The 21,439-nt window shown below is 36.0% G+C and overlaps 1 protein-coding gene across 1 annotated transcript; it reads right to left on the reverse strand.

The window, feature by feature from the left end:
- Positions 1 to 261: 261 nt before the first annotated feature.
- Positions 262 to 20,693, reverse strand: LOC139711929 (scavenger receptor cysteine-rich domain-containing group B protein-like). Its single transcript, XM_071623775.1, has 5 exons — positions 20,399 to 20,693; positions 13,810 to 13,928; positions 10,519 to 10,692; positions 5,385 to 5,711; positions 262 to 596 (listed from the first exon to the last, which is right to left on the reverse strand). Exons 2-5 carry the CDS (start codon positions 13,880 to 13,882, stop codon positions 262 to 264), a joined length of 909 nt encoding a protein of 302 aa, XP_071479876.1. The 5' UTR covers positions 13,883 to 13,928; positions 20,399 to 20,693.
- Positions 20,694 to 21,439: the final 746 nt, after the last annotated feature.

Consider the following 21,439-nt stretch of genomic DNA (forward strand, 5'->3'; position numbering starts at 1 on the left):
TGAAGATCTATTGATGTTATTAATGTTTCAGACAAGAGAAGGTACGATGCACTTGACATTGAAATGAAAAATGTAATAAAGCATTAGAATATACCATAGTCTACGATTTCATATGAACGGATGTAAAAGTTGTTTATTTATATTCTGTGAACCCATATGCAACAAAACAAATATCATGCAGAACTGTTTACTTCTGGTGACAGCTATTTAATGTGGGCGGGTATTTTACCATTCGATGAAAAACAGGGAGCGTGACAAATTTCACTCACCTGCGCATTCGACACCAGCGTCCTCGCTATGACGGCAGTTATGTACGCCATATCCGTTGTGTCTGCATTCTCTCAGGTTTTGTTCACTTCCCTCGCATTGCACATTATCAAGGACTATCTGACCCTGACCTTCACCGAAGTATGCTCGACTAACGGCCCTCCTTGCTCTCGGGTAGCCCAGCATCCTACATACCACATGGGCGTCCTCGATGTCCCAAGAGTCGTCACAAACTGTCCCCCATGCACCGTCGTAGAAAATCTCCACACGACCCTCTCTGGCATTCGTTCCACCAGCGAGCTGGATGTCAAAATCCCCCGTTGATTGACCTAAAAAAGGAAAGTACAATTATTTATTATTGTGAACATTATACCAGCATTCGTGCTACAATGCGAAAGGCAAAAAATAACTTATGTGTGGCATTCGTTGCAGAAATGATAAAGGTTGAAACTAGAAATGTCGTTATGGCGACTGGTATGCCTCCGCCATAAAGCATGATTCTCCAAATAGGTACATCTTGACAATATGTGATGACAGTTTCACATAATTGGCAAAATATTAAATGACATTCTTGTCACAAATATGTTGAATGCTCACTTTCCTTGAACTACAATGTAGGTTAAATTGGATGAATGGCTATATTTTCTAACAGAGAATGTTTGGGGGGATTTCAGGACTTTTACTTGACTTTTGATCCTCTTATAAGTTTATGCATTGAGTTATTGTCAAGGTGTGGGGAAAACGTATAATTTCTGTTTTAAATAGTAAATTCTTAGCATTTTAACCTGGCCTTTGACCCGTGAACCTATGACCATAAAATTCACAAGAGAATCACTGTCAGGCAGAACATGCATATATATGTACTAAGTTTCACGATGAAACCTAGAGCCACTTCCGAGATATGGAAGAAAAAGTGAAATTCAGCACTTTCACTTGATCTTTGACCTTTTGACCTTTGACCTTTTTGGCTTCCCGGAGAATCTCTATTGGGTAATACATGTATACGCCAAGTTAAAAAAAAAAAATCCTACAGGCATTGCATAAGTATTGGGGAGTTGATCTTGACCTTTTACCCCTGACCTTTGACCCCATGACCCCCAAATTCCCTTGATGATCACTGCCAGTCATTACATGCATGTGTAGTATGTTCCATGAAGATACCTTGAACGATTTCCGAGATGTGGAGAAAAAAACCAAAATTTTAACATTTTCAATTTGACCTTTGACCCCTTGTCCTTTGACCTAATGACCCAAAACTCTAACCAGAGAATCTTTATAGGGTAGTACATGTATACATTAAGTTTCCACCACTAATTGACACTAGAATTACAATATGTCTATCCGCTTTCCATGTATTACGTGTAAAAGACCAGTTCGTGTTAATCAAAACGTTCTACTTTGTGTTTCATGTAATAATTGGTGTCATTTTAAGTGCAGTAAAGTAAGCCTAAGTATTTTTAACTCTACAGATGACTGGGTATGTGATTACTGTTTATTACTTGAGCTACCGTTTGCTACATCTGATACATATGATGACCAAACATCTGATTTGGAAACTCAAAGAAATGAATTTCTGTGTTCACCAGAAATCAGTATTACGTTAAAACAAAAACTGGAATTTGATTTGGATAGAGATGTATGTGAACTTTCAATCCTTAAAGGTTTTAAGTTCTCACACTTGAATTGTTTGTCTTTATGGAAAAATATTGAAGAGATACATATTTTGTGCAAGAAAGCTGAATTTGACATTTTCACTCTCAGTGAAACCCATTTGAATGATTATAATGATGATTCAGAATTAAATATAGATGGGTACAATTTGATAAGAAAAGACAGAGGTCGTAAAGGTGGAGGTGTGGCAGCTTATGTAAAAGAGGGAATGAATTATAGAGTGAGAACTGATTTTGAGTTTGATCTGGAGTTGATTGTTATAGAAGTAAATGCACAAATGGTGAAGCCATTTTTTGTTATAGTATGGTATAGGCCACCCAATGCAAGACTAGATGTATTTCAAGAATTTGAGAGATTTCTTGGTGAAGTAGATGATATGGGCATTGATTTTGTTATTCCTGGTGATTTGAACTGTGACATGTCACAACACTGTACATCGTGGCAAACAAAACACCTGCGTGAGTTGTTGACCTCTTTCAATCTCCAACAGATAGTCAATTATCCCACAAGGGAAACTATCTGTACATCGTCTATAATTGATCTTATCATAACTAACAGGGCCGAAAAAATTAATTATACAAATGTTATACCAATATCTCTGAGTGATCACTACCTTGTATATTGCACTTGGGGTACAAAAATCAAGAACTATAAACAAATGTACATAGATATAAGGTGTCTCGAAATGCTGGCAAATGAAATATTGAAGAATATACTGAAGCGATTTCTAAGGTACAATGGGACCATGTGGAAACATACCATAATGTTATTGAGGCATATGATGAATTTGAAAGAAAGTTGTTAAGTGTGATGAATGCATTTGTACCGCTTAAAAAGAAAAGAGTAAAGAAAAAAGAATCCCCTTGGATAACAGAAGAAATTTTATATCTAATGCGTCAAAGAGATAGACAAAAACTCATTTCTAAATCATCTAAAACTCAAAGTGAGTGGGAGTTATACAAGAAGCTTAGAAATGAGGTTACTATGAAATGTCGTCAGGCGAAGAAAGAATATATAAGTAATGTTATTTATTCCAGCAATGGTAACTCAAATGATGTTTGGAAATCTTTAAACTTTATTACTCCTGCAAAGAATACTTTCAAACAAATAGAATACATTGTGAAAAATAACACACAGGTCAAGTGTAAAACTGATATGTCAAATTGTTTTAATGCATATTTCCCAAAAATAGGAGATGCGATTTGCAAGAGTCATGATCAAAGAACAGAGGAAGAGATTGCAAAATATGTACCGAAAAGGAGTTCCATGTTCTCATTTGAAGATATAACTGAAGAAGACATTGTGAAAGTGGTTGAAAGTATGCCAATGAAAAACTCATATGGAATGGACACTATACCAATAACATTGATAAAGCCTGTTATACGTATAATTGCAAAACCACTGCGGTTATATTAAATCTTTCTTTGAATTGTGGTTGTATTCCAGAACAATGGAAGGTGTCAAAAGTTACCCAGTGTATAAAAGTGTAGTCGAAGTGAGATGGTAATTACAGACCGATATCTGTTTTGTCTGTTATACAAAAGTAATCGAAAAGCTCATCTTTAATCAGTTGTATGATTATTTGCATAGAAATGATATTATTAACCAAATCAATCAGCTTCAGACCTGCTCATCTCCACTATGACTGCTTACTTTGTGTCACAGAAGAAAGGCTTCGTAGCTTAGATAAGGGTGAAATGGTTGGAATGGTCTCCATTGACCTCAAAAATGCATTCGACACAGTCAATCATGCGACACTTCTTCATAAGTTATCTCTCCTTGGATTGAATAGTAATGCATGTAAATGGTTTGGTAATTATCTCCGTAATCGTGTTCAATATACTACTATTGACGGCTCCATATCCGAGCCTAGGTATGTAACATGTGAATCCCACAGGGCTCTACGTTAGGGCCCTTGTTATTCAATGTATACATCAACGATTTGCCTGATTGCATTAAGGAATGTAAGGTCCATTTATACGCTGACGATACTTGTCTTTATTTACCTGGCAAAGATCTCGGTCAAATACAAAGAGGTCTCAATAAAGACTTGACGTGCTTGTCACAATGGTTGGAAGTAAACTCACTTGCTCTGAATGTGAAAAAGTGTGAAGCGATGTTAATAGGTTCCAGAAAGAGGATTGGGAACAAGGTATTGAGAGTCAGCATTGATGAATCAGAGGTTCCCTCTGTTACTTGTTGTAAATACTTAGGAGTTTATCTTGACCAACATCTTGATTGGAGCCAACAGGTGGATAAGGTGATAAAAGCACAGTGAAAAGTCTTTATTTATTGAAAAGAATAAGATTTTGTATAACTGAAAAAACTGCTCTTGTATTCTACAAGTCCATTATTCAGAGCAAATTCGATTATTGCAGCGTTGTAAGGGGTAATTTGCGAAAAACGGATTCTGAAAAATTGCAAATCATTCAAAATAGAGTTTTAAAAACTGTCCTTTTGGTTGAACCAAGATACTCGACCTCAGCAATCTACAATCGTTTGTCATTAGATACTTTGGAAAAACGAAGGTATAAACAATTACTACATGTTATGTATAAAATTTCTAATGGAATGCTTCCAGAATATGTATTGCAATATTTTGAAGAATATGTAACAAATTATTTTCTGAGAAACAGTATGAAAAAATTTGTATTGTATAAGGTAAAAACAGAAGTTGGAAAAAGAACTCTTTCCTTTAGAGGAGTCCAGAGTTGGAATCAGTTAGCCTATGACTTGAAAAGTAAGCTCTCTCTCACCAGTTTCAAACGAGCTCTTGATATATCTATGCTGTAGCCTAAGCAACTGCCCAGGATTTTTTTTCTCTCTTTCTCTATTGATATTGTTAAAATAATATGTTACCGTAGGTATTTGTTCCGGTTTCCTTTTTTTCTCTTTTTTTGTATAGTACTTTTTTAATTGATCGTTGCTTTGTTGTTACCTGACACTTGTTCCTTTCTTTATCATTGTATATGCAGTTTGTATGTATTTCTGCTATTTTTATGTTGTTCACGGATTTGCAGAAGAACAGCTTTGTTGAAGCAAATTGCCGTGATTAAATAAAAATAAACTGAAAACTGAAACTGAACTCACTTTCCGTCTTAGCTTTACCCAGACGGCACTTACACACATTTGCTTCCATTTTAAGTTTGATAGAAGAACATAGAGGAAGAACTGCAGTGAAGATCTATTGATGTTATTAATGTTTCAGACAAGAGAAGGTACGATGCACTTGACATTGAAATGAAAAATGTAATAAAGCATTAGAATATACCATAGTCTACGATTTCATATGAACGGATGTAAAAGTTGTTTATTTATATTCTGTGAACCCATATGCAACAAAACAAATATCATGCAGAACTGTTTACTTCTGGTGACAGCTATTTAATGTGGGCGGGTATTTTACCATTCGATGGAAAACAGGGAACGTGACAAATTTCACTCACCTGCGCATTCGACACCAGCGTCCTCGCTATGACGGCAGTTATGTACGCCATATCCGTTGTGTCTGCATTCTCTCAGGTTTTGTTCACTTCCCTCGCATTGCACATTATCAAGGACTATCTGACCCTGACCTTCACCGAAGTATGCTCGACTAACGGCCCTCCTTGCTCTCGGGTAGCCCAGCATCCTACATACCACATGGGCGTCCTCGATGTCCCAAGAGTCGTCACAAACTGTCCCCCATGCACCGTCGTAGAAAATCTCCACACGACCCTCTCTGGCATTCGTTCCACCAGCGAGCTGGATGTCAAAATCCCCCGTTGATTGACCTAAAAAAGGAAAGTACAATTATTTATTATTGTGAACATTATACCAGCATTCGTGCTACAATGCGAAAGGCAAAAAATAACTTATGTGTGGCATCCGTTGCAGAAATGATAAAGGTTGAAACTAGAAATGTCGTTATGGCGACTGGTATGCCCCCGCCATAAAGCATGATTCTCCAAATAGGTACATCTTGACAATATGTGATGACAGTTTCACATAATTGGCAAAATATTAAATGACATTCTTGTCACAAATATGTTGAATGCTCACTTTCCTTGAACTACAATGTAGGTTAAATTGGATGAATGGCTATATTTTCTAACAGAGAATGTTTGGGGGGATTTCAGGACTTTTACTTGACTTTTGATCCTCTTATAAGTTTATGCATTGAGTTATTGTCAAGGTGTGGGGAAAACGTATAATTTCTGTTTTAAATAGTAAATTCTTAGCATTTTAATCTGGCCTTTGACCCGTGAACCTATGACCATAAAATTCACAAGAGAATCACTGTCAGGCAGAACATGCATATATATGTACTAAGTTTCACGATGAAACCTAGAGCCACTTCCGAGATATGGAAGAAAAAGTGAAATTCAGCACTTTCACTTGATCTTTGACCTTTTGACCTTTGACCTTTTTGGGGAGAATCTCTATTGGGTAATACATGTATACGCCAAGTTAAAAAAAAATCCTACAGGCATTGCATAAGTATTGGGGAGTTGATCTTGACCTTTTACCCCCTGACCTTTGACCCCATGACCCCCAAATTCCCTTGATGATCACTGCCAGTCATTACATGCATGTGTAGTATGTTCCATGAAGATACCTTGAACGATTTCCGAGATGTGGAGAAAAAAACCAAAATTTTAACATTTTCAATTTGACCTTTGACCCCTTGTCCTTTGACCTAATGACCCAAAACTCTAACCAGAGAATCTTTATAGGGTAGTACATGTATACATTAAGTTTCAAGAAAATGATATGGGAGAAATAGTGAAATTTTGAGCATTTGACCTTGACCTTATGACCTTGAGCATGTGCACCCAAAAGTTGATAGGCACAACTTCATCCACTCATGCATATACATACAAAGTCTCATTAGGATATCTCAAACGGATTTTTGTTACGCTGTCCTCAAAATTCATTACGGACGGACGGACGGACGGACGGAAGGACGGACAGTCCGAAAACATAATGCCTCCGGCACCACTTCGTGGCGGAGGCATAAAAAAAAAGGACAAGCAGTTAAATGCGGGAAAGTAAAATACTTAGAAATGATTGTTTCAGCTTTGTTTTATCACAAATTTTATGCAGACAGCTGCAATTGGTGCTAATTTCATTCGTATCGACACCTAAAAAAAAACAAAAGAAACCAACAAACCCTGTTTTCCTGCTCTCTCTTTCCTGTCTCTCTGATATTAGCGACTTTCTTTCTCTGTTTTTCATGCCTGTGTGTGCCTGTTTGTGTGCGTCAATATAATGACATGAGTTTATCAGGGAGGTGAGAAGAATCATTTTCAGCTCCCAGCTTTTACCGACAGATAGAGGTGTGATTTTTTTTTTTTGGGGGGGGGCGGCGCTTACTAATAGATTTGGCATTATTGTATATTATTCACTTCGGGGCTGCGTTCCTCACTGATAATTCAATATTTTGGGTCACCTCTGCCGATAGTTTTGACAGGAACTCTCAAGGCAAAGTGTATTCGTAAACTACGGTGTCGACAGTATGTTGAAGCGTAGGGATATCATTTTGGCCTCGAAATGAAATAGATCTGTCTCTTTTTGTGGAGAGGTAGTTAGATTTTGGAAAGTATTCAGATTATAGGGAAGCGAGGGCTTGAGGCTCGTTTCTTAGTCTGAAAAAGGGACTTAGTGTGTGTCAGAATAAGAAAACCGAACATTCCGGAAAAAAACACATGATAAGAAACCAATCAACTGGCAAGCAGTATTATTGCAATGGTTAGCAGGTTTAAGATCATCTCTGTTTTAACCTTTATGCCATTCTCTATATCCTTGTATCTATATTTGTCGCTCTTGCCGTCTATTTTCCTCTTTCTCCACGCTAAAGAGACCTACCAGGACACTCTTCCAGCGGTACACATCTCTGTCCGCCTTCCTGCTCCAACACTGTTCCCTCTGCACAGAAACAGCCTGCAACACATTGTAGGGTGCATATCTGGGGGTCGGGGTTATCACAAGTCGCGGGACAAGCCGTGCCGCATCGACGCACAGTGGGCCAGAGAGATACCAAAGTGCGCCAAAAGTCACTTTGGGCACTTGGGATTTTTTAATTTTTGACAAGCGCTCTTGAGAGGTAATGCTTTGAAGAATATATCATTAAAATATTTGAATCAGGTATGTACATTAAAGGGGTATATTTCCTACCTGAAGTAGCAAAATACAATATTTTAAGAGTTTCAAAGCAAATTGTAACCTCTTTGATAAATAAATAATTTCAACATGTAGTTTTTGAGATATCAACCTGTAATTTCTCCCACATATTTCTCAGAGTTCATTTTACGTTATGAATGCCATAAAAATGCAAAGAAACTTAATGTTCATGAACATTTTACGCTAAATATCCTGGAAAAGAGGCTAATTATTTGTCTTTTTAATATACCCTAATGAAAAGTTTAGATTGCCACGGATTTCCAACTAAATTCTATTACCACCACATTCCCTGATGTCTCAGCTTTAAGCTGATACCAGATTTGGCTGCCACCTTTTGCCACTTTTTGTGTTAGAGCCGATTTTCCGCGACACACTACGCCTATTTTGGACCTTGCAGCCGCTTAGGAATGCTGTTATATCATACGGGGCCGCATGAGGGCGGCATTTTTTTTTTCATTTATTTTTTTTTTCTCGCACGTTAAAGACACAGAAACATGAATAACACTGAATAAGAGGCAAACAGAGTTATAAAATACATGTATAGGGCTAGTCCGGCACCTAAAAGACCCCTCCTCCGAAGATAAAAGAGTACATAATTGCACATAGCCAAGGCCATGTAGCCATATTGTCCATAATTGTCATAGCCACTACTGTAAACATAGCTATTCCCACTGCGATACATATTGTATGGACACCTAAATACATGTACTTCGATGCTACTCTTGACATATGCAGATAGACCGTTAAACACCAAAACACAGAGATTTTATTCTCATCGGCTACTCGTTGGAAGCAAAGACTGTTGCTTTCCGGCCGCTCAGCGAAGTGTATAGTATCGCAGTTTGTGAATCCGATTGCAGGTCAATGTCAGACATTGCTCGCGTGATCCTCATCGGACGATCTTGCCTCATCGGATCATGCCTGACATGTCTGACATTGACCTGATAGGCGACCAATACAAGTCGGATTCATCAGACTTTGATCCCATACACTTTGTGGGTTGTCGGAAGCAAAAAAAAACTTTGCTTCCGACGACTGATGAAAAAAAAAATCACTGTGGAACGTGGATGAATTTATAATTTCATATGATTGTGATTTCGATAAATTTTTCATTTAAAAAAAAAATTATTATTTTAGCTTTTCCAAGTAAACTTTCATACACGGCAGACTCATTCTTAGCTGCTAAGTCATAACCTTTCATTTTCCTGATTACTGACTTCACAATTTGTTATCCTTCCATTTAAATTAGACAAAATGGTTTTTGCGCTTGTATGAATTGATATGGCATAGGCCCTAAGATTATATATGAAGTAGAGAGATAAGAACTATATCGGAGATTGATTTTATATCGCGCATTTTATGTCCTGCTATAGAATAAAGTGAATAAATTCACCCAAACGTACAGCGTACATCAAACTTATATTCTAACTAGTTTACACGGACAACAGTATCATTTTGCAGTACGTGTGTAATATGGAACTTTCAGCATAAATTCGATTCTTTTAACGAAACCCGAATGTTTATACACTTTCTATGACATGTAAGCATCGTGTATTCAATGGTAGTAGATAAGCAGTGTCAGTGAAGGTGAAAAGATAAATCAATCTTTAAAGAAAAAAATAACAGCCTAAGATTTGCATTGCTTTATTCGTCATTTACAGACAGATTTTTGGTAGCCAATGAAAAAACAGCATCACAGTGACGTCATATGAGTTTGAAATTATGTTCAATCAATTCTACGCCCCTAATTACCCTAAGACACCAAATTTGGGTAAAAAGAAACCACGGAATATAATTTTGGCGCACTTTGAGCTCATTCTGGCCCACTGTGCGACGGTGCGTCATTCCCGAGGGACAACCGCAATTCACCTGCTCATTCCCGATGATGTTTGGTGGCCCGTCATCTATTACTAAGTATATATAATTATGATATATTGTTAAGGTCCCATATTGGGGCTCCATTTGAAAGTCGGTATGGGGCAAGTTTTATGGGCGGGCACACTAACTGTAGAATGCAGTCATTGTTCTTAAAGTAGTTCATTGTATAATACACGAAGGTGATAAATGATGCCTTGCTGTTGTAAGAAATTAAGAGTGAGTCTTGAGGAGTTTATCCTCGGAAGTTGACTGGAAAGTCAGTCTTGGTATCAGCACTGGTGTGTGATAGTCTTGTAGTCTTGCGAGCCCAAATAAAACGCTGGATTGAGACATGAGCTATCGAAATGACTGGTGTGCCTGGTTTCTTGATGTGTCCTAGAGTTGAACTCTAACTGTTTTGGGTACCAGCTCAGCGGTCCCAACATGTAGATACATTCATGCATGCATATTACATACATACATACATACATACATACAAACATATACATACATATCATATACCCAGATACATACAGGGCATGTTCTACATTGCTGATCTACCTGAGCATTGCTCCCGTCTAATGCACCTGCTGGCATGGCGGACGTACCCGCTCCTACAATAACAGCCCGGTTCACACGATGCGGGACGTGATGGCGGTCCTACCAATCGCGTCTGACAAGTCTGTTCAAAATTCCGAAAGCCACATGCTCTGTATTCTTCCCCAGGTCCACAAGCTGTTATATCATCATGAAAAGAAGATAATAGAGAATCATTATTGATGCTTGTTGAGGATCAGCTTGAGGATCAGACCAATGAATATTAATTCTAAAAATTTAAAAAGCTTTTAGGTACCAAGCGTGCTCGTGCTCGTGAAAAGCACACGGCAATAGCAATCGAATCAAAGCATCTGACAAGAGAATGTCATAGTTTTGTAGTGAAAGATGACAAATTATAAACTGAAAAACAACTTTTGAGCTTTCAATGCAGCAATTTGACACAATGTTGTCATTTTTTAAAGCGGATTTACGTATCATTTCCTTCCCATACTTCTTTTAAGCAGAAAATGAGAATTTGAAGAGATCCGTGTGTATGTCACTTAAAGATAACAACCAGAATAGTTCATGCTCATGTGAGGATTTTTTTTTTTTTGTGTGTGTGTGTGTTTATCAAGTGCTTTTCTTTTTGACATCACTACAAAAAAAAAACTTCATCAAAATATGAAATGCTTCTTAATCTGAGATTTTCATTTCTGTTGGACCTCCCCGTATCTGTTTGCTTTAACGACAGATCAAATCGATGTGATAGTCTATCTTACAATTCGGATGTAGCCGCTTTATATAACTATCAAATATATATTGACTGCGGATTGATGAAATTTAATACGTTGTACAAATAGAGTTTTAACGAGGAAATAAACTATGATTGGAAGCAAAGCCACAACTTTAAGGTATTATTCAAGAGAATTGTTATGATAAAGAAAGACGAATCCTTTTAACGAGAAAAAATATTGGGTAATGTTCATTATTCCGAAAGTTTGATAATCCAAAAACTAAAAAGGGTTAGTTATCCGAACATTAATTTGTTCCGTTTTTCCGAAAGTTCCTCGTTTCGGAAATGAATAAGGTTTGTTAATAAGAAAGTTGAAAAGAAAGGGCTTACTAACGAACCTTCGGATTTAAGAACCGTATTTCACATTCGGAAATAAGAACCTTCGGAATAACGAATATTATTTCATGTCCGCAGTACGCACCATTTGAATCAACAAACTTTCATTTTCTGATTAACGAACCTTCGGAATGATGAACCTGCGGGAAAGCGAACTATGTACTATTCCATCAAAATTCAGACAAAGTGAGAAATATGAAATCATTCTAAATGATCACAAACAAACACGTACGTAACTGATTACCAATCATTTGCGATAAAAATGACGACGGAAAAAGTTCATGAATATTCATATATTGGTTTTGGTATATGGACTCCTAATTCTTACGGTCCTCAGTGTTTTATTGACTAATCAAATCAAGTTCAAGTTGTTTTATTATGTTCATCTCTAACAAATTGAGGATACAAAGAAATGTTTGGGCAATGTTGGGTACACGAATAATGTCACGAAATCAGTACAACAATGTATTGAACATAATAACATGTAATAAAGACAGAGGAAATTACAAATAGAGATACGATAGAGATACAAATAAATTTTATATCATTATGGTTAACTCATCATCATCTCTTGTTGTATCACTTTATCTATCTCTATTCCATAAATAAGATACAATAGAGATACTGGTAAATGTTACACCATTATGTTATCATTATGGTTAGACAAATCAGTCAACCAGCGTCATATTATATGGTACATCCAAACACACGTTCAGTATAATATAAGTCATTTATCACATTTGTATCTTGGAAATACGATCTTGAGTAAGTTACTCAACTTAATCAACTGTATTTTTACACAACGTGTTACTTAATGGGCAAGTCCACCTTCATAGACATGTGGATTGAGTGAATGAGGAATATTAGTAGAACACATCAGTGAGAGTTTAACCCGGGTGAAGTGGTCCCACCTTACATCCGGCCAACTGGACCCCATGGAAGACCAGCTTAACGTAGCTGAATATGGGCTATCCAGCCATCTCTCAGATGGAAATGAACAAACGAACAAACAAACCAAGTTTGAGGAAAATCGGACAATCCATTCAAAAATCATGACTTTTTGACGTTTCTGCTCAGTCACTGCTGGATGGGAAGACTACTACAGCTTGTGATGTCACATGCGTAGAACGATGTAGAAACTATAAATAAAAATCCACATATTTTCACTTTTCTTACATAATGAAAGAACGCTTGACTTGCCTTTTTCCGAAGGCATGGGGAATAATATTACCTTCAACATACGTCAGTGACAAGTCGGGGCAATGTGCACTTAAAAGAAATTGCAGAATTCTCTTTATATATTTTCTTTAAATTGTTCTACACCTGTAATATCATACACAGTTGTAGTCTTCTCATCCAGCAGTGATTGTGCAGAAACTTAAAGAATTCATAACTTTTGAACGGATTGTTCGATTTTAGCCAAACTTTCACTGATGTGTTCTACTAATATTGCTGCATTCACTCAATCCACATGTATATGAAGGCGAACTTGTCATCTAACTGCTGTACATGAGTGATTACGGAAGAGCGATGGAAAGGAGTATGTGCTTGCAAGCGTGTTGGTAAGTGTGTGTGTGTTCGATCACAGAAGAGAAAGGAATGCAACTCGTGTTTTCATCGATGTTGTTGGTTTTCTTTGTAATTTTGCTTTCATTCATTGTTTAATTTCAATACTACTGACACCGGGAAGACCTAAGCTTCAATATTATTTAAAGTGTGTTAATCGGTCTGCCTTGAAAAAAGTTCAGTAGAAGAAAGAAATAGTTTTTAATCCTATTGTGACCCGATGAAGTGACGCCTTGCCGAAGATCCAATTATAAAAGGAAAAAAAATTATCATGACAGTTAATTGTCGTAAGAGAAGAACTTTCAAATTCCAGTGAATGCTGCGAGTAATGGTCTCTCAATATATTGCTAGACACGTCTTAAGTGCCAAAGCTTTGTAATCAGATATTTAATGCCAAATAGGCCTGGTTGGCTGGTAGAAATGTCAACAGTTTACAATTATGACACACTATATATATATATATATATATATATATATATATATATATATATAACTTGAGTGTGTCACAGCTTGGGTGTGATTGTTGTATATATGCATGACACCTGCATAGTACAATGTGCTGATTGTTTTTGCCCGGTATACAGTATAGTGCTAACAACTTCCGGCATACATAAACTCACGTCTTATGCGTAAAGCACTGGTCAAGATGAGCACGGGAAGAAGGAGAAGAAACGATATCAAAAGTCTCTTCATTGCGGCTGGCAATTTCTCAAGTGGATGCCAGATATCCAACGACGAACTGAAAGAAAAAACAAATAAATGTGTGTAGAATTAATGAAACGGCACGCATTCACATGGACAACCACTCTCCGAACAATATGATTAAAATGACGTGCAGGGATGACCTTCCGTACTTGACTGTTTTCGGGTTCATTTCATCTACCACCTAAAACTGGAGGTGGTTATGGGCCCTATGTACCTAACAATGCAACAGCCATGGAAAATTCACCAATCGTGGAATACTATCATAAAGAAACGCAGGCTGCCAATGAAATGCGTTTGGCTCCCGACGTCCGATGACTCATTCTTTTATTGAAAGGTTTATTTATTCCTATTTTACATCGTAACCCAGGGAGTAAATTGCACATAGTAACTTTACAAGTGATAATTATGTCAATTTTTAAAATCGTACAATAAATTATGAACTGCAAATTAACTATAAATCATCCAAGAGACCTACACTGATCTGAGGCATATGCCGTAAAAATGTAAGGAAGCTTAAACTTGAATGTAAGGAAATTGAAAATTAAATTCATTTTTTACATCGTAACCCAGATAATAAATTGCACATAGTAACTTTACAAGTAATAATTATGTCAACTTTTAAAATTGTACAATAAATCACAAACTGCAAATTAACTAACACGAATATAATCAGCCAAGAGATTTAAGGCCTATGCCGTCAAAATGTAAGAAAACTTAAATGAAATTAGAATACAAAGTAATGACTAACAAATATATCAAGAAATATCAAAGGAAGCATACAGGTGGCTTTTAATAAAACAAAAAGAAAATCTCATACGCTTCATTCTTACGTTTTACAGTTACAAATTATTGAGCATACACGTATAATAGAAGTAAATGAGGGAATGACGTAATTATACAAATCAAAACGTTAAGCAATATTATGACAAACACGAATTTTCCATTTTTTACATTTTTCACACCTTGAAAAACACAGAGAACTAAAAAAGAAAAAGCGCTATGGCGACTGATATGCCTCCGCCATTTTCCAGTAAGACTACAAAACATCTTGTGTGGGACGACACATTCACATGTCATGATTGATAAAGAGAAAAGATAAAACGACATATTTGGAAGTTTTATTGTACACTCCCAAATACTGAAATGTATTTAAAGTCCCCCCCCCCCCGTATGTTTATTGTTAATCTCTATTTCATTTACATTTCTATTATAAAGTTAACCTGATTACACACTCTTCTGTATGCCTTTGCAACATGTGATGTGACAATCATTGTTAGAACAATTACATTTCAGTAACTATCTCCTGACTTGTAACACGAGTCCAGGCTCTGTTGCTCTACTTTTTAGCGTTCCATTATGTGAGGAGCATTTTTTCTTCATATGTGAGTGTTCAAATAGCCCTTGCTTATCCAAGCGCTGGCTGCTGAGAAGACCTCTATGACAGCGTCCTGCAGGCAATTGAACCATTAATCTTCGCAATCACCTCTCAATAAGCTGATAATAATGATATATTTACAATGATTTGCATAGCGTCTTCCCACATTTATGTGGCCAGAATTAAATGTCCATTCTCTTTCATTTATTTGCTATGTCCATGATGATATCCAATTCTTTCCACTTGCAGCGTATTAGCTTATCCTATGATCATCAGATATTCTTTCAGTACAGTTTCCTTAGAAAAAAAAATTGTATCGACTTTATCAAACAAAATAGTCAAACAAAATTCTAACATTAAAATCGAGGAGAGTTACAAAATACATACAATAAAGTGAGACAGCCGTGGAATTTTAAAGTTTCACAAACTATCACGAAACAGCGATATTAAAAGACACCAAACATGCAAAGGGGACCAAGAATTGTGATGACGTCACGGTCTTTCGAGTCCCTCGTCGAAATCTTTACCGAATTTTCTGTATAGCGTAAAATCACACAGAAAATATTTGCATGCACCATATCAATTATTTCATGCTTTCCTACGCTGCAATTATGATTATCTGAGCGGATATAAATATATTTTTCAATTCATTTATTTTCATTCTTCTCCTTTTTTCCAACAGAACACAACACAGTATAGATCAGAAATTTTATCACAAACGTATACATTCAGCTTTACAAAGTATATAAAATGATACAAATAAAGTTATATATATGCATGCATATCTGCAAAAAATACAAGTTTATATTTCAGTTGAGAAAAAAAATATATATTTTTATCAACCACTCAAAGGAAAATCTAATGAAATACTTATTTGCATATACTTTGCACAAATATAATTTAAGACGAGACGGAACAAAACAGGAGACACACAGCGACATGACACGACTAGACAGAATGGATGGTAAAAATGGAAGGAAAGAAGGGGAAAAAAAGAATGCCTACACGCTGATCAAGGAAACGAAAGAGGAAATTGAAGAGGGAATTGAAGAGATGCTTCAAACAGCTGGTGGCTGCACATAGCCGTGCAAAGAATATGATGGCTATTTCATTATAATGAATTCAGAGATTAATTGATTGATGGTTGGATGATGAAGGTTAATTGGAGGTTTTCAACACAATTCATATATGATCAGTTAAGTATTTCTACTATTAAAATAAGACAGAAATATAGAATGTTACATGCAATGTATAAAATTGCTCATGGGGTTTACCCCCAAAGTCTGTGTGAGTTGTTTTCATTTAAATATACAAATTATTTTTTCAGATGTAATATGTTAAAATTTGAGTTATGTAGATTTTCAACTAATTTCAAACGTAGGAGTTTACAGTACAGGGGATGTAAAGTGTGGAATGATCTCCCAGATAATATCAAGATTATGAGTTTTAATAATTTCAGGTCTTATTTGAAACAGCAGCAGTTCTAGTTTGATATCCACTGCGTTATATATCATATTACATCATATCAATTATCATAACGTTTCCTATTATGTTACGCGATGAGTACTATTGACATTTGTTTTATATCAATCTCTTGTCAATGTCTGTATTTTTTTTATTCATATGCTGTTATATGTAGATATACTTTTCCTTTTCTTCGTGATTTTTTTTCTCTTTTTTCTTATTTCAATCATCGCTATATATTACGCTGTTACTGAATCTATGTTTCGTTCTGTTATAATGTATACATGCACGGACTTGCAGAATAACAGCCGATGGCTGAGCAAGTTTCCTTTTTATTATCGTGTTGAAATAAAATGAAAATGAAATGAAAATGATGAGCCCCGTGCTGATGAGACTTAGCTAATGAAAACGAAACATCAGAGAGGGTTTAACAGAAAGGATTTCAATTTCCGCTTAAAAGAATACAAAGATGGAGATTTTTTTATTTCGCAGCTTAATGAATTCCAGAATCTAAGGCCTGTGTATATGAATGTATTCTGAGTCAATAAAGTTCTCAGGAGGGGTAAATGAAACTCATTAGATTGCCTAGTGGGATGATTATGAAAGAACTGGTTCCGTGTAAACATTGAATTGAATATACAGGGAAATGCATTTGCTTTGAAATTGAACATAAACAGACCAAGTTGAAAAAAAAATACAAATCTTTGATTTTCACAATCTTATTTTTAGTAAATAACGGATCTGTACAGGAACGTGGCGGGACGCCACAAGTAACACGAAGTGCCCTTTTTTGTAATAACAGTAATCTATCTAATAAAGTTTGATGGGCGCTATACCCCATGCTAAATGTCCGTAATTAAGATAAGGTAAAATTAGAGAAAATACAACGTCAGCAAAGAAGACAATGGAATATGAAACTTGATAACTGAATAATATGTGGCCTCCATGAAAGTTTATCGTCCACTGTAATCCCGAGGAATTTTATATAGATACACATTCTAATTGAGTGTCATCAAAAATATTATCTTTGCGTAAAGCTTCTATGGAATTGCTAGATAACATTTACTTAGTTTTCAAAAGATTAACTGATAATTTATTAGCTCTTATTCACTGGGTCACTTTTTTCAATTCGGAATTAACAATGTGTACGAGAGTATCTGGATTTTGATGTGAAAAAAAATTGAATCATCAGCAAAGAGTATAGATGACAGCACGTCGGATGATCTGCAAAAGTCATTGATATAAATGATAAAAAGTAAAGGTCCTATAAATAAGCTACTGTGTGGGACGCCATATTTAATGAATTCGAGGCTTGAAACGTTCTCGTTCACAGATACGTATATTGTTTTCGGTTTTGCAGGTAGCTCTTGAACCACTCCAAGGCCTTCCCCCGTATTCCATAATGAGACAATTTGTAAGGAAAAATTTCATGATAAATTGAATCGAAGGCCTTGGAGAAGTCCAGGAATATACCAATAAGATGAAAATGATTATCAATAGTATGCGCGGCGTGGTCGATAAACTTCAAAAGGGCATGTATGGTACTGTGTTTCCGACGAAACCCAAATTGAGAATTTGTAAAAACATTATGAACATTTAAAAACATTGATTGTCCTTTTTACATATCAATTTTTCCAAAATTTTAGATAAGGATGAAAGCAAAGAAATGGGGCTGTAATTACTCATATCAGAACCATCTCCTCTTTTAAACACAGGGAAAACCTTAGCTACTTTCATAAAATCAGGAAAAACACCACATAATATAGATCTATTAAAAATATGTGAAAGTGGATCAGCAATTGAAGATATAATTTCCTTAAAAATAAAATTACTTATATAATCACTACCAGCACTTCGCTTATCATTCATTGCAGTAACGATATCAATAATTTCATATTTCGTAGTTGGAACAAAAAAATGGAACTAGAATTGGATGGACTTAAAAATGTTGCAAAATGCGTATTTGACTGTGGTACTTTTTTTGCCAGATTCTCCCCAATCGTTGAAAAATAAGAATTAGAAATATTAGCTATATCACTGGGATCTTCAAATATTTTGTTATCATATCTTATTTTTGTAATATTTTATTTCTTTTTTGATATATTCATGACCTGGTTCAATACCTTCCATGTATCCTCCATATCATGTCTATATTTTTCTAACTGAAACATATAATATTTCCTCGTTTCCATCCGTATAATCTGAGTGAAAATATTTTTATACGAAGTGTATTTTTCGTTTAACTTCTTTTTTTTTCATTTTGAATCTATAATATAACCTATTTTTCCCATTACAAAATTGAACGAAGAAGAGATTTTGAAACCCATGGAAACCTGGGGGATGTTTTATAATTAACTAACTTTATATCTTTTAATTTAGGAATATATTCATCTAAACAATTATCAATATTTATCCCTGAAAAATTATTAAATGATATATTACCATCATCACTATTCTAAACACTAGACCAATCAGCTCTATCTAAGCTAGCACCAAGGCTAGCCAAATTTTCTGGTGTAGCTCTACGTCTGGTTGAAGAAAAACAAATCTTGTCAACCGAATACCTGAGATCAAAACGTGCTATAATAGGGAAATGATCGGTCATATCAGATAAAATAATAGAAGAGCTTAACATTTGCACAACATTAGTAAAAATATTATCAAGAAGGGTGGCGGAATGATTTGTAACACGTCATGGATTAGACGTGAAATGGAAAAAAAAATCAAGATTCATAATATTTTGTGCACAACCCACTTGGAGAGCTGTAACTTGATGACGTTATTACCTCAAGTTATTTGCCTACAGGGTTATGACTAATATCACCTTAAACTCATGTTAAATTGAAAAATTCCATTTAACGAAACAAAACCCTCCTCTATTTTATTTACTCAGTATTTGATTTTACTCTATTACCACCAAACAAAGCTAAGAAAATCTGCAAAAACAGCATTATGCATGTATGATGAATTTATAAGCTATAGGATATCGAAACAAAGACAAAATCTAATGCTAAAACGTACATTCAAGAAAAAGGGAACGTTCGTGCAATTTATTGACACATTAGTTACGGACAGAGCACCATGTCTGCTGCATATTTTGATTTAAAAAGATAATACTATCATATCTAGCCCTGACTCATGAATGTTAAACAGACTTAAGTAGCATTGAGTAGTGAAGCTGTTAATATCTCTATCAGAAAATAACGCTCCAGACTTTAGAACAGCGTCTGTTTTACCTCAACTCTCTCCCTCTCCCTCTGGCAGGCATACACACATACTGACAGAGAGATAAAAAGAGGGGAGAGCGAAAGAGCCAGAGAAAAAGAAAACGAACTTTAGTGGGGGAGAGACTTCAAAAACAAAGCAGAGCAATCCAATATCAAATCAGAATTAATTATAAACTCAGGCAGGAGTAACATCTAAACAGAAAATAAAATATATACAGATTCAATCGTTTATTTTACAAGAAAAAAATAAAAGTTTTTCTATTTCTTGGGGGATGAAAAGAAAACAAAACAAGCAAATGAAGAATTTAAGAATAAATGAATAAATGAATGAAAGATCTATACCACCTGAATGAGAGCACTTTTCTACGTCGCACATAAAATAATATTCTAGAGTATGCAAATAACTTATTTAGGGGTAAGTAGACCCTACGCACTTGCCTTTGTTTGCTTGAAAACGCTTTCTGGCAATCAAGTCCCAGCACAGAAAATGGTGTACGTCACTGACAGAAGTCTCGATCCCTTCTGGCAATGGTGTTGAACTGCGTATGCTATAAGGGTATATAAGCACAAATCAGGTCCAGGGACCAAGTGGCTGCTGACCTCGGGGTTACGGGGTATGAGAAATGTTATTACAAGAAGCCGCTGCTTAAATTGCTATTGCGTGGGAGACATCCGTATACCATTGATTTTCAAAGACATCTGCTACTGTCCCATGTAAGCTTTTGTCTAGTTTTATGTCGCTGTTTCCTTTGTGTTGTTCTTTATCCGTTGCCTATTTCTATTGTTATTTTTTTCCGTATTTTTTTTTTCATTCTTGTTTATCTGTCACTCTCTCAACTTTATTTCCAGGGTGTCTAAAGGGACAGACCTGGTTGCACTTGAACAAGCTGTGTTTAACTTCTGTCCGGCTTCTCAGATTAACATCGAGAACTTTCTAACACATTATCAGTGCGTTGGCGTCAGATATTCTCTCTTGAACCGAGACAAGCAGGATGCAACAGTGATTTTTTCCCCTTCTCTTTGATGTCTTAATTTGCCAGATACTTCAGGCCTCATATTTCATGCTGATACTCCTTGGCTCTACCAATCTCATACTTAACACGGTTATATCAAGAATAAATTGTTATATAGTAAGGTCTTTTCGAGTTTGATTAAGGGCTTGTTTGTTCGTTTTCGTCCTTCTAGATTAACAAGTGGTTTAACACCCTGGATGTATTATTATGATAATGACCTTAAACAACCCGTCCTTCTTCTATCGATCTTCCATGGTACATGTGCCTTGTGTACATAGCGCTTTCAGATAAGTTGCGTATTCGTATTAGTAGGGCGTTTTCCCTACACGACGGGAAGACCGTCGAGAATACACGGAAAACAATCAGCTGTGACAGTCCCAGTACTCGGACTCCCGTCCCCATATCTAAGGAGTTTCGCTTTTCTGTACAGGACGGAGGCGTGGGGACAATATCGCTGATTGGCTGG

This window comes from Diadema antillarum, unplaced genomic scaffold (genome assembly GCF_040938485.1).
Source record: "Diadema antillarum isolate AM-2024a unplaced genomic scaffold, OU_Dant_1.0 seq00001733_RagTag, whole genome shotgun sequence".
Taxonomy (NCBI): Eukaryota; Metazoa; Echinodermata; class Echinoidea; order Diadematoida; family Diadematidae; genus Diadema; species Diadema antillarum.